The sequence below is a fragment of the Peromyscus leucopus genome, chromosome 19 (genome assembly GCF_004664715.2).
Source record: "Peromyscus leucopus breed LL Stock chromosome 19, UCI_PerLeu_2.1, whole genome shotgun sequence".
Lineage (NCBI taxonomy): Eukaryota > Metazoa > Chordata > Mammalia > Rodentia > Cricetidae > Peromyscus > Peromyscus leucopus.
Genome location: NC_051079.1, coordinates 61,199,186 through 61,211,272, shown reverse-complemented (window position 1 = coordinate 61,211,272; position 12,087 = coordinate 61,199,186). Strand labels below are relative to the sequence as shown.

Below are 12,087 nucleotides of genomic sequence, written 5' to 3'. Positions count from 1 at the left end.
AAAATTTCATTCATTGTACAAACAAAAAATTTTTAATTCCTGAGTGGTGGTGATATTATCTGTCATTTTTGAGAAATAATCAAAATTTGTAAAAAAACATTTTTATTAATTTGTCTTTATTAATCAGTTTAAAGTGTAAAATTATTGAGTAATTTTACCTCAGATGGAATCCTTGAGAGCTGGTCCTAACAGTCCTAGGTGTTCAGATGTTCCAGTTCTCCCCCATGGTTTTTGGGTGTAGTAGCGATGTTTGGCCAGCAGGTGTCTCAGGTGTAAGGTACAAGGCAGGTCTGGTGTGAGCTCTGTGACTCAAACACCAACCCAGGGAGCCCCTACCCCTGACTACTGGGCAGAGCTGCAGGGATCACAACAAATGAAGCCGTCCACCGAACAATGGCGGCGGTGGTGGCTGGCGGCAGGGGAGGCGGGAGAAGGGCTGCTGGGCGGGGGCGCTCTTGAGGGTGACAGTCCAGGATGTCCCAGAATTGGCAGCAGCCGCACTGAACCGTTTTCAAAGAGAAGGGACAGTCTGTTGGTTGTCTCTCACCAGGCGAGGGACTGTGACCTGATCAGGTTGCTACAAGCACAGAACTAGAGAGGCGCCTAGCATAGGCACCTTCCTCTGACGCGGTGCTCTATCCACTGCAGAATGCAGCAGTGGTTGCAGGAACCGCTGCTGCATGAGCTGCCTGGCCTATAGGCTCCTTGCACAGTGGCTGTATGCAAGCGGTCACCAGAGCAGTTCCTGAGGGAAGAAACTCAGCAGCAGCCTCCCGAGGGCATTAGGGTTTGGTCATGAGATTAGCCCCTGTAAGGGTGAGTGAAGCTCAGATCCCCATGGTTGGGTGCCAGAAAACGCGATGTATCCATGAGAGGCTGCTTAAGGGCATTAGGGAAATTGATTAGGGTAAATTGAGGAAATACACTCAGGAATACAGAATGGAGTAGACAGCTGAAGTCGTCCTCTGATCTGACTGGGAGGGAGTCCGCCTGGCAGTTGATCACACTAGGAAGCAGGAAAAGGGAGCTGATCCTTCTCCCTCTCCTCTTAAGAGGTCCCTTACAAGGGCAGGAAGCACTGCCTCCTTTGGGCCCTATAGCCCAAGGTCATGGGCAGAGCAAACACCAGTACAGTAGTCAGAATTCTAAATAGTGATAGTATCAAATCTGGGGAGAATAGGAAATGGGATAGCTTGTTTTAATAGAGAGTTTATAAGTTTCTTATAAAACAAAACATTCTTCCCATTCAATCATATTCAGCAATGATGCTTAGACATTTACCGAAGTAAATTGAAAATTTAAGTCTATACATACACACATAGAAAAACCTTTCACACAAATGTTCATATTAACTTTATTCATAGTTGTCAAAACTTGAAACCAGCCAACATGTCCTTCAGCATGTGAATGCCTAAACACTGGTTTATTAGAAAGTGGTGTACTCAGTGTTAAAAAACAAATGAACTTCTTGCCTCAACTTGATATGCCAGACTTTGACGACTCCCCATGGGAGGCCTTACCCTCTCTGAGGAGTGGATGAGGGTAGGGTTGTGGGGGGGAGATGGGAGGTGAGCGGGAGGAGGGAAGGGAGGGGAACTGTGGTTGGTATATAAAATGAAAAAAAAATTAAAAATAAAGAGCTACACCCCACAGAAACCGGGGAAAAACAAAAACAAAAAAAAGCACAGGACTAGTTAGATGATGTGTGGTGATTTGAGGTTGATGGGAGGAATGAGTAAAGCAGGACACGGGGTTGGTGACGTTTGGAGTGTTCTGTATGACGTGTGACTGGTAGACATGTGATGTCATAAGTGTGTACACATCTATAGGATGCGCCCTATCAGGAGCCCTAAACTAGTCAGGTATTGACTTGTTGATAATAGTAAGTTAGGGTAGAATTGATAGATTATAACAAATGAGGCTCATGTGGGGGAAGACAGGAATTCTGAACTTCTTGTTCAGTTTTGCTGTGAACACAAAACTGCTCTAAAAAGTGAAATATATCAGTTCCTTTGTTCAAAATCCAAGTTGTGCGGCATGGTGGTGGCACATGTCTTTAATCCCAGCACTTGGGAGGCAGAGGCAGGAGGATCTCTGTGAGTTCAAGGCCAGTCTGGTCTACAGAGTGAGTTCCAGGACAGGCTCCAAAGCTACACAGAAAAACCCTGTCTCAAAAAGCATAAATAAATAAATAAATAAATAAATAAATAAATAAATAAATAAATAAATAAATAAATGGTGTAGAACTATTCAGATGTAAAAGGGTTTGAACACGCTTTGTGTTGGGCTAGATAATGCCTTCTAAAGGTAAAACCCAGTGGAAAAGTTGAGAGTCCCAGAAACTGTTGGGAACTGCAAAAAGTAGCATTTCTGTCTTAGGCATCGAGGAACTTCTGATCCCCAGTACTTGGCTTTGTCAAGTTCATCTTTGAAAGTCTTTGGGGACTTTATAGTTGGCTAGTCATCCTATTTATCACTTCTCTAAGAGAAGGGTGCTCTTGGGTTTGTTTTCAAATGTGCCAGTTAAGAAAGGTTTTGTTTCTTGATTTTTAGAAAATGGACACTGAGTTAAGGAATAAATATGATTATGGTTTGTTATTTGGAGAGATTGTGTTATTGTTGTTGAATTTATAATTCATGTTTAAATACTGTGGTTAAGACAGTTTAAGCATCAGAAAATTTATGGATTTGGTCCCAAACCTATTATTACTAAGTAGAAAGTTATGTACGCTCTGATTTTCCTCATTTTCAGTGATAGGGTAGCGTGTCCTTGGGTTATCTGCATTCCAAACTTCAAGAATGAGTTATGTTTTAAATAGGAGTCAAGTCCCACAGTTCAGAAGCTAAAGTGACCCAGTGCACAGCCTTGCTTCTGCTTCTTCTGGCCTCTCTCACAGCCTTGTACTCTTTCTGTGGACTCTTCCACATCTTATTAAAATGGTAAGAGTATTAATTTGGGAAGTAAAATTTCAAATGCAAATGTTTTTCTCAGGTAAGGAGGTGATTTGTTACTCATAAGTTGTTATTTTTGAACTAATGTTCCAGTACTTGTGAAGTGCCGTTAGCCTGCTCTGTTATGTCAGTCTTTGTCTTCTGGAGGAGAAATGACTTACAGAGTCATCCTTAATTCATCTGGAAAGAGAAGTGACCACCAGGAAGGCCTAAAGCAAAACAGTAACATCTGTTAACAGCAAGCTGTAGAGTTAGTTACCCTATGGAAGTAGGTGTGTTTAATATTCCTACTTTAGGGATAAGCTCTGAGGAGGTTAAGAAACTTAGCACATGTAACTTGTTGGTGATCAAAACTGGCCCTTTTAAAAATCATAATCGTTTTCAAAGTTGAAAATAGAAACCATTTTCATGAAATTCCATTTAACCATCACTTAAATGAAATAGTTATGTTCTTATAATTGTTTGGTTTACTCTTTAAAAAATGTCCTTCTCTGAAATATTTGAAAGGAGGCCTTTGTTTTGTTACTGTATTCTAGGTACTAATGTATGATTCTTACAAAGATGTGGGTGTGGGGCCTGGAGAGATGGCTCCATGGTTAAGAGTACTTGTTGATCTTCCAGAGGACCAATTTGGGTTCCGAGCACCCACATGAGGTGTCTCACAGCTACATGTAACTCTAGGCCCAGGGGATCAGACACCCTCTTCTCGTTGTCGTCTTGGACGTCTGCATACACATTGCATACACAAACAAAAGTCAGTTTTTTAAATGTAATAACTAAAATACAGATGTTTCCTAGATAGTGACAGTGCAGTTTGCTATACTTTTTCACATTGCAAGCATTGTCAAAGACGTTAGCCAGCTATACAAAGCTATCCCCTCGATAACCCAAAGAAAGCTCTGATAGGATGGGTAGTTTCTTGTTTGTTTGTGACACAGATAGGTGGCTCTTCACATAGCTAGGGACAGCTGGCTCACACAGGTCCTTCTAGACAGTGAAATTTACCTCGTGCTGATCTCTAAACTATACAGTATGCATAAAAATTTAAATTTCTTTTGAAAAATTATTTTATGTGTCCGGGTACTTTGCCTTCATGTATGTCTATGTGCCACCTGAGGATTTGGAGCCCTTGGAGGCTAGAAGAGGATATCCGATCCCCTAGGACTGGAGCTGCCGTGTGGGTGCTGAGGATAAAACCTGAGTACTTTGAAAAAGTCCTGAAATTTAAAAGCCTCGTTATTAGCTCACTTCTTGTGAGAGACCAAGGAACGGAGTTGTTGGTGTGTTGTATGTTAGCTCTTGAGGAGTGCTGTCTCTGGTGGTGGTGGACTCGCTGTTAAACTCACACTCTGCTTTCCAAGGTCTTTGATCTGCGCCAGTGTCACCGGCAGATGCAGCAGCAGGCGGCCACTGCACAGGCTGCAGCTGCTGCCCAGGCCGCGGCCGTGGCGGGAAACATCCCAGGTCCTGGCTCCGTAGGTGGAATAGCTCCAGCAATCAGTAAGTATAGTTTGGATTTTCTGTTCAAAGTGTAAAGTGGCTTTTAATCCTGACTCACTCGGTTGATCAGTTGTTTTATGTAATAATACAAACTAATTTTTTTACTGGGTTATATATAACATTTGCATTTGTGCAAACCTTTCTTCTGTAGTCGTTTCCCTGTGCCTGGGATATGATCCTGTTTGCATTAGGTGATAAAGAGGGTTGTCATACTCCGGTCGGCCCTCTTGGCCGATGCTTATTGTAGTTACTGCCTCACCAGCCAAGGGGTTAAATCACTGAGTGCGTGGCTTTGTGCTGGTAGGAGCAGCTACTGCAGGTCCAGAACTGGACACCTCCATTTAGAAACGGTGTGCTGAACCCAGAGAACTAAGTGAGGGTGGCATTTGATAACTTGGAGAGTCTTTAATTTTAGGGGCAAGTTGAACTGTGCCAGGTTTCACACTGATGGGGAATTTTTTACTGCAGAGTTAAACTCGTGACTATAGACTTTTATGATGGAAACACGTGGCACACATCTTCCACGTCTGAAGGCATAACTAGTGATTCATTCAACCCTGTCCTTAACTTCTGCAGTGTGGTAAGCACGTCACACTGGCTAAGAGAGCTGCAGTGGCCCTGCAGGTCGCCATAGCATTGCATTGCAGGTCCCTCCCGTTAGTTTCACGGTAATATGATGAATGTGGACTCACTAATGACTGTACGTTCTGACTGGAAACTAGACACAGAGTCTGCTGTGACTTGTGTTCGGGAGTTTACAGTGTAGGGTTATATAAGACATAATCACTAATTCACCTCAAAAAGACTGGGGATCTAAATATTTGCTAGTTTTAATGTTATAGACAGACATGGCTCTGTTAAGAATTCAGACTAGTATTGAATTTCTTATTTTTATCTACTCCCCCCCTTGTGTGTTATCTCAAAACTGAGGGACAGACACAAGTCAACTGAGAGGTCACAGTGGGGCCCGGTCCATGACTGTCTGATTATCAGTCATGTCTTACTCTGGTGTGGCAGTTTAGACACTGAGGTTCTTAGAACCATGACGTGCCCTGACTTTGACAAAAGAAGTCAATTCTTCCTCCTCTATCCCTACTGCTAAAGAGGAAAATGGGTGAAATATTGGTGGATTGTGGGAATTTACTTCGTCTCTGGTAGTTAAAATAAATACGTGGAATGTAAATTGTCTTAACCAAGTTTTCAGTCTCGGTTGTTAAGGTTTAGACCTGCAGTGACTTTTGACACTGACAGAGAAATTGTATGCTGAGAAAAACACATAAAGAAGACAGAGTGTGGGGAGGATGGGAAGAGGTGGCCCTGCTTCCTGACACCCTCCACACTTCTTCTGCTAGGTCTGTCTGCTGCTGCTGGCATCGGTGTGGATGACCTCCGCCGCCTGTGCATACTCAGGATGAGCTTTGTAAAAGGCTGGGGCCCGGATTACCCGAGACAGAGCATCAAGGAAACACCATGCTGGATCGAGATTCACCTCCACCGAGCTCTCCAGCTCCTTGACGAAGTGCTTCACACCATGCCCATTGCAGACCCACAACCTTTAGACTGAGAGCTCTCACCATGGACGCCCTAACCATTTTCAGGATGGTGGACTATGAAATATTATCCTGTTTATAATCTGAAGACCTATTGCATTTTTGTTCTGCTCTGTCTTTTCATAAAGGGTTGAAACATGTGTTTGCTGCCTTGCTCTTAGCAGACAGAAACTGAATTAAAACTTTTTTTCTATTTTAGAACTTTTCAGGCATGGCTCAGAGCTTGAAGATCAGGAAGAACCAATTCTTACTAAATCTTCACTGGTGTTATGTATGAAGGAGTCATTCCAGTGCTGGGAAGTCAGCCCTCTAAGTGTGCGAGCTGCTCACACGCAGGACACTGGTGTGCCCTTCTGCAGAGTACATTCAGTGTTGCTGATTTTAAGGCTGAGAAATTTCCAAAGGTAGCTCACCTGTTACTTAGTGAGCATGTTATTGTTGAACACACTGTGTTCAAGTGCTGTGTGGGTGAGTCAGTTTTACCGAAAGCAACTTCACTCTGTTTGGAAAACCTTTTATCCAGAATGTTTTTTGCAAGTTAAGCAGTGAAGGTGAATTAAATTCATACTGTCTTACAGACTTCAGGGTTTTTCCCCCAAGACAAAACACTAATCTGTGTGCATAGTGACAATTCCTTACAATTACCAGTCAAAGAAATGCCATTTAAAATTACATTTTTTTTTAGCCCTAATAGATGACCATTATCAAGATGTGTACTTTTGCCCTGTTAAACAGTAGATGAATTCTTCTATATTTCTAGGCATACGGTTGGTTATAAAAGAGCCTAGGGGGATTTCTTGCCCTTCCTTCACAGGGAGAAGGTTTTGTATTTATAAGACACTAAAAGCAGTGTCGCTCTGCCAGTGCCTCACTGTTCTGCAAGGTGGCAGTGCTTCACGAAAATGATGATGACTATTTTGGAAACTGCTAAATTCTATGTTAAATACTGTGCAGAATAATGGAAACATTGCAGTTCATAATAGGTAGTTTGGATATTTTTGTACTTGATTTGATGTGTGACTTTTTTTCATATACTGTTTAAATCATGTATGTTTTGACATTGTTTAAAATTCAGTTTTTGTATCTTGGGGCAAGACTGCAAACTTTTTTATACCTTTTGGTTATTCGAAGCCCTTTGTTTGACATCATCGATCAGTCAGCAGTGACTTTGTATAGAGACGGAAAGAGAAGAGTTGCAGATGCGTTGACTGTACCACAGACACAACATGTATACTTTTTACCTAGTTAGTAGCGTAAATAAAACCGAGTCTCAATATACAAGGTTGAATTCTAGGTTTTGTTTTTAAAATGCTTTCCTTTTGCACTTTTGAGTCCAATCTCAGTGGCAAGACACCTTCTACTAAATGACAGGCAACAGCCAGTTGGATTGTACAGCTCTGGTTCCCCTCACACTCTACCAGGACTTTCCCATGTACATTATGTATCATGTGTAGAGTTGGTTATTTTTTGAACTTTGATTTTACTGTAGCAAGAAGTAGACCTGGGATGAATAGTGTGAATAAAATCAAGATCATCGTCGAGATGCTTTTATTCTTCGCTCTGGGAGTTTTCTGTGAATTTTACAGTGCATAGGCATTTGAGCTCTGGAAACATGTGCATAGCAGTGTGTGTGTGTGTGTGTGTGTGTGTGTGTGTGTGTGTGTGTGTGTGTGTGTGTATGCATGCATGCACATGCGTGCTGACAGTAATCAGCAAGTCCTGGAGCCTGCTTCCAAAGGCTCCAGAAACCACTGAAGGCTGCTGTGACCGAAGTGGAAAGCTCAGTCCAACTTAACATACCTTGTTTTTTTTAAAAAGCTTCTTGACCAGTTCGTTTCTACTCAAGTACTTATAAATACTTTTGTTACCTAATTATTATCTGTAGAAGTTTAAGGTAATTTTTTTAAAAAAAATGTTGTGTTGGCAGAATTATACAAAGATACCTTCTCTAGAAATGTTTGCCTTTAGATCCATTTTACTCTGAATGGGGAATAGGAGTGAGGGAAGAGTTGTAGTATAACGGACTTTTAAAACTCCAGGTTATCTGACTAGAGCGTTGTCCATGCGGTGGTCCAACTTGATTTTCTACTTTATGGAAAGTTTTCCATGTTTAAGCATCTTCGTAAAGTATGTGGGAAATATTTGCTAAGATGTATCTCTTCAGAGCCAAGCCACCTGTCTTGGTTTTCTTATTAAGAGCCATAGAATTTACTTCTAGTTATTGATGATCCTTGTAATTTGACTGTCCTATCTTTTTATAAAGTCTGTTTTTTGTTTTTTTTTTTTTTTTTGTTCCCTAGAAATTGCCATCTTTGATGAATAAGACTTTAAAAAACTTCCTTAAGCTTAAAAATTTTGTGTCCATTTTAGGATAAGATAGTTTGTGTAGTTCTTAGAGTCTAATTACAATGTGGGTATGGTTCTGGGTGATGGTCTCTGATTCATAGCTCAGTCTCCTAAGATTAGATCTCACTGGAAGCTGAGTGAGAGAGGAAGTAGGCCCACCCAGTTTGAAACCCGTTCTATCTACTTTTGTCTTGTGCCTTTCTGTGCATGATTAAAGGGAATCCTTCGTGGTGTTGCCTTGATTTGCTTGGGAGTGGATTCTTTTGTGGAATAGAGTCTACCATAATTGTTCTGCTGTGCTGCCCCTGCTGTACAAAGATGGTGATAAGCCACGGCCATGCGCTTGCTTTTCCACAAACACCATCTTCTTGTGCTGTCCTAACCCACTGTCCTATAAACAGTGCAGGTTCACAGATCGGATGAGCTGCCGTCGGGGACATACCTGGAAAGTCCAGCAACACGTGATTAGCTATGCTGTATTTCAAAGTGAAGAATCCAGTTTTGTGGGGAATGGTGTGGTTTGCATTAGCAGCTTTGAAGGCAAAGTCGGCTTGGAGGTTTTACAGACTGGAGAAGGGAATCTTCCTGAAATGCTTGTGAAGTATCTGTGGAGGTGAGAAGTATTTGTTCCTGGTCTGCTAGTAACTGGCTAATTATCACTCTTAGTTCTTGTTGTTGTTTGCTTGTTTTTTATTTTAATTTGTTGTCCCTTTGGTTGAGACCCCTTGGAAGGAACAGTTTTACTTGGAGTTGGCTAGAGTTCTTTTTGGTGGTTTCTGTAGGTTGCTGTCTTCATTGCTGTCATTTTATTTAATGATAGGGTGGTAAGGAGGTGAGTGAGTTAGATTATTGCAGTGAATTCGAACATGAACCCTTGTCAAGGAACAACTCTCATAGGTGGGGCCTGGTGGAGACCTGCAGGTTGCACCTAGTGTGAAAAAAAAATGCCCCCCCCAATAGACGAACTCATCTTGCTACACACAGTGATCTGTAAATAGCCCCTGAAATCCTCCTTTGCATGATCATAAAGAAAAGGCTGTGAGACTCCTGCTCAAGCCTTTCCAGTTTTCCCTTCTAATAACCAGGCAGTTTCTTCTCTTGTGACACATTAGAAGTGTGTAAAAAGCCAGTGGCCTTATCCACAGCAGCATCCTCGGCAGAGCCTCCGACCTAGCACTTCGGGTGCAGTGAGGTGGTTTATCTGGTGTTATTGAAGAATGAAATTTTTCATTATCTTGCCTTATTAAGCAGTAAAACTTTTGAAAAATTAGCCATTTATTGGTGGGAGCTATTTAACAAATCAGAATATACTGGGTATACCATTTCTTCTTCTTCTTTTTCCCTGTGCTGTCTCTGTGGACTCTGGGCCTCTGAGACAGACAGCACTAGGTAGCCTTTCCTAAATACCCAAGACTGCTGTAGTTTTGATGTTTTTGTTTTGAATTCTTCTAATCTTTCTGACAGCTACCACTTCTTGAGTGCTTTGTTAATGTGCCTCTCCTTAATGTTCTCATTTTTTTTTTTTTTTTTCTAATTCATCTTTCCTAACTGCTTAGCTGAGAGAACCAGATGAGGGAAATTATTAGCGTTCACCCAGGACACTTTCCTGTTGGGGTTGAAAAGGACTTTGATGCATTGCTATTGCACATTGATTTGATTGCTTCCAGTGGTCTCTGATTCTTGATGAGTTTTATACGGTTGATGTGGAGAGACTAAATTGTAGTCATAGCCCCATAGCCTTTCTCTTCCCTAGTGCTTTGAAAGATGTTTCTGCTGAATTCACTCATAAAAGCTGGACTGTTTGCTAGAGGCCCCAGCAAACCACACACACCCTCTTTAGAAAACATCCTTGCTTGTTCTGTCTCCTGGTAATCCTGCTCTCTGGCCGCCTTCCTCTCTAGATACTTCTAACCTATAGGTGCCTTTATGAGAATTGAGGGTCTGATATCATGCCCCAAGGAGTAGCTAATGTAATGACTAATGTTTTCAGGGATTTTAGCATCAAACTTAAAATGAATGAATGAAGCTTTTTATTCCTTTTTTAATGTGGGAAGGTCTGAGGAGAATTTTGGTGAAGACAATCATTTCTCTGTGTTCACGCAGTTTGTTTAAGATGTTTTTTCAGTAGGTCCAGAGTTCATGTTCCTGTTCAACCAAAAACGTGTGGCTCTGGATTCAGACAGTAGCACTTTGAATTCATGATTTGTGTGTCCTTGGCAAGTCGTCTCCCTCCCTGGGCCTCAGCTGCCTCACCTGTGAAATGAGGGGTTGGACTGTTGTGCCAGCTCTGGCTTCTAAGTGCCCTTGCCCGCCTTGCAGCAGTGTGGCATTTCCTCTTTCCCCTGGGGCTGCTGTCTGAAGGGGGCTCTCGCTTCTTTCTTTGTTACTCAGTGAGACTAGGCTTGGTCTTGGAGCATTTGTTCTTCCGTGGACTAGTAGTTACATCCGTCCTTACGACTGATTTTTAACCAGAGGCTTAGCACCACCTTGGGGGCTGCAGCAAGTACAGTGGGGAACACGCACCTGGGGTGGGAGGAGCCTTTGTTTCCTTTCCCGTCATCTGTGTCCAGAGCCTGGCGAAAGGCTCTTCTGAGTCATGGCATTCTGACTTTCAAGTTGGTGTGTGTGTGTGTGTGAGACACTGTCTTCCTAAGTGCTGACAATTCTTCACCTAAAATGGATTCAAATCCTGTTGTTAATGCCTAGTAATATTAGAGGTCCTTTGTTAGGGTCTTTAGTTGCTTGACTCTTCTGCGCTCCAAACAGGAAGTTCTTCAGAATTATATCAATATTTTAATTGATGCTATGAAAAACAGTATCAGTGAATGGTTATTCACTTTATTTTTGCCTCTTTTGTATCCATTTTGATTAAACAACTTTTGGCTGGATCATTCCTTTCAGAGAGTTCTCTTCCAGCCTGCTTGGATGAGTATAATAACTGAGTTTGTTATTTTTAAGGACCTGGGAACCTTTCTAGGGGGTGGGTTAGGGGTGGGTTAGGGGTTGGGGAGTCCTGGTAGAGGCCAGCTCTATGGTGGCTGGTGGGGAAGGGATGGAACCAGTTGCTCCTGCTAAGGTTGCTTGTCATTGGTGGAAGGACTCATGGGCTTGGATTGGTTAAAAGGCTAATGTGGAGTTGGCAAACCTCCTCCAGAAGGAGGGTTTTTTGTTCAATGCATCAGACATGTGACTTAACAGAAAAGCATGATTGCCTATAGTGATGAAAACTGGTGTGCTGCAGAGTCCGGGGTGGAAGAAGTGACGGGGCGGGGTGTTGGGGACAGATTGGTGGTGGTACCTCCCCACTCTGTCTCCTCATCTGGGGTCACTCGTAGCTTGTGCTTTAGGGAAACCTGGTCAGCTGAAGCGCCAGTCACTTCCTTTCTATATACTTTTGCCTGGTTGAAGTCTGTGGCTAAAAAAAAAAAAAAAAAAAAAAAAAAAAAATAGTTGAAACTTTCTTGAGAACTCTGTAACAAAGTATGTTTTTGATTAAAAGAGAAAGCCAACTAAATCATTATGTGCTCATTCTTTTTCTTAAGTTCATGGACGTCTTGGATCTCAAAAGAGTTCCTGATTGCTTTAAGAATTTTCACACTTGAGATGGATGTTTTCTTTCCTTGTGCCTTTGAGATGGGAGATAATGACATTCCAGAAATAAGCCTGGAATAGTGGTCTCAGTCTTGTCTCTCTCTAGAGGGGTGGGGTGATAGTGACCAGAGAGTAGTGGGTGCTGAGG

The 12,087-nt window shown here is 42.1% G+C and overlaps 1 protein-coding gene across 2 annotated transcripts in view; it reads left to right on the top strand.

Moving 5' to 3' along the window:
* Positions 1-11,795, top strand: part of Smad4 (SMAD family member 4) — a 76,684-nt gene extending 64,889 nt beyond the window's left edge. For both annotated transcript variants that reach the window (XM_028864721.2, XM_028864719.2), the window contains 2 exons: positions 4,314-4,452; positions 5,805-11,795. In XM_028864721.2, coding sequence (XP_028720554.1) covers positions 4,314-4,452; positions 5,805-6,016 — 351 coding nt within the window. In that variant the 3' untranslated portion in view covers positions 6,017-11,795. The remainder of the gene's footprint in view (positions 1-4,313; positions 4,453-5,804) is intronic.
* The last annotated feature ends 292 nt before the right edge of the window (positions 11,796-12,087 follow it).